Source organism: Rhagoletis pomonella, unplaced genomic scaffold (assembly GCF_013731165.1).
Source record: "Rhagoletis pomonella isolate Grant_MI unplaced genomic scaffold, Rhpom_1.0 Rhpom_scaffold_00001, whole genome shotgun sequence".
Taxonomy (NCBI): domain Eukaryota; kingdom Metazoa; phylum Arthropoda; class Insecta; order Diptera; family Tephritidae; genus Rhagoletis; species Rhagoletis pomonella.
In genome coordinates this window covers 23,908,342-23,909,746 of record NW_023458555.1, presented here as the reverse complement: position 1 = coordinate 23,909,746, position 1,405 = coordinate 23,908,342, and the positions used below count along the sequence as shown (strand labels likewise).

The following is a 1,405-nucleotide window of genomic DNA, read 5'->3' as shown; positions in this document are numbered from 1 at the left end:
CGTTGAAGCATTGGTGCTATAGCTACTCACTACCATCGATGTGCCAAGGCATACGAGGCTTTGCAATTTTCCTTTTATTTTCTTCCTTTCTTTCCTTCTCCTTTTATTTTCTTGTTATTTCCTTTGTCTAGAGCCTTCCACCATACCAAGGATTCGTGGGTTGCAATTGGTCTGATGACAGTGACGTACGGTGATTGTCCCTATTGCTTTCCAAAGGTCCTTTTGCACCTGTAGTATTCTGTTAGATTTTTCTTGGCTCTCTGTTCTAAATCCTTCTTCCGATTCAACTTGGGGTCCAGAATAGTTCCAAGTTATTTTGCTTCGGAGGAGAGTTTCAAAGTAGATTCCCCTAATTTCGGCAGAGAAAAAGTGGGTACTTTTGTTTTCCTTGTACCAGCTCTGTCTTGGAGGGGTTTATCCCCAATGCCATTCCGAGAGCACTCTCCATTAGTTCACTTATTGTTAACAGGAATTTTCCAGTGATGAGTATCGCTAAAAATCTCCCGAATTTGGTTCACCACCAGGGGCCAGAGGAGACGCCCTGGTGCCTATGGTGACATTGAATTGAATTCTCACCAAATTTTTTCATCAAATTGTTTGGCAAATATTGTATGAACTTTACTAAACCTTTACCAGATTACCAGAAATATTAATATGCATACTTCTGAGATTTATTTGCTTTAGAACTTTCTTATTTTTGGTATAATTTTAAATTTATTTTCCTATAAGCTACGTGACAAACCCGAAAATATCGAGGAACGTGAATACTTGAACTCGTTAGGTTATAAAAATCTCGACACAATGCAGAGAAAGACCTATCAAATGCTGAGAATATTAGAACCGATGTTCAACTTTAGGTAAAATTTTAATAAAATTTGTCAATTTAATTAATTTTGTATAATAACTTTTATTTCTGTATATTTTTTTAACGCTGATATTTGCAGCTTGCAAGTCGAAGTTGGAAAACTTTGGGGCGAACCCTCGCCTAATGGCAGCTGGGATGGTATTATTGCTATGTTATTGTCCGGCGAAGTGGAATTAACGCTGACCCCTATGCGTTTCGTGTCCAATCGTGTTTATGTAATGGATTACACATCAGCTCTTCACACGGAATTGTAAGTGGATGCTTATAGAATAAAAAATTAACCTTTATATCGAAATCGAATTTTCACCTATTCCACAGCGTTTTCTTCTTATTCCGTCATCCACGTCGCAACGATATACGCAACATTTTCTTTGCACCATTCGTAGACGAAGTGTGGTACTCTGTTGCTGCGGTCATTATATTAACCATACTGTTGCTGCAGCTGCATCTGCATCATGAAAATCGGTTTCTTTTGAATAAAGATCCACATTTCGAGTGCCGTTTCGATTATGCAATCCTATCTATTTTGGAGGCTTTTTT

General features: G+C 38.0%; 1 protein-coding gene across 1 annotated transcript in view; it reads left to right on the top strand.

Moving 5' to 3' along the window:
• LOC118741117 overlaps window positions 1-1,405 on the top strand; it is a 41,780-nt gene that overhangs the window by 39,467 nt on the left and 908 nt on the right. The window contains exons 4-6 of the mRNA XM_036472988.1: window positions 730-857; window positions 945-1,115; window positions 1,184-1,403. Coding sequence (XP_036328881.1) covers window positions 730-857; window positions 945-1,115; window positions 1,184-1,403 — 519 coding nt within the window. The remainder of the gene's footprint in view (window positions 1-729; window positions 858-944; window positions 1,116-1,183; window positions 1,404-1,405) is intronic.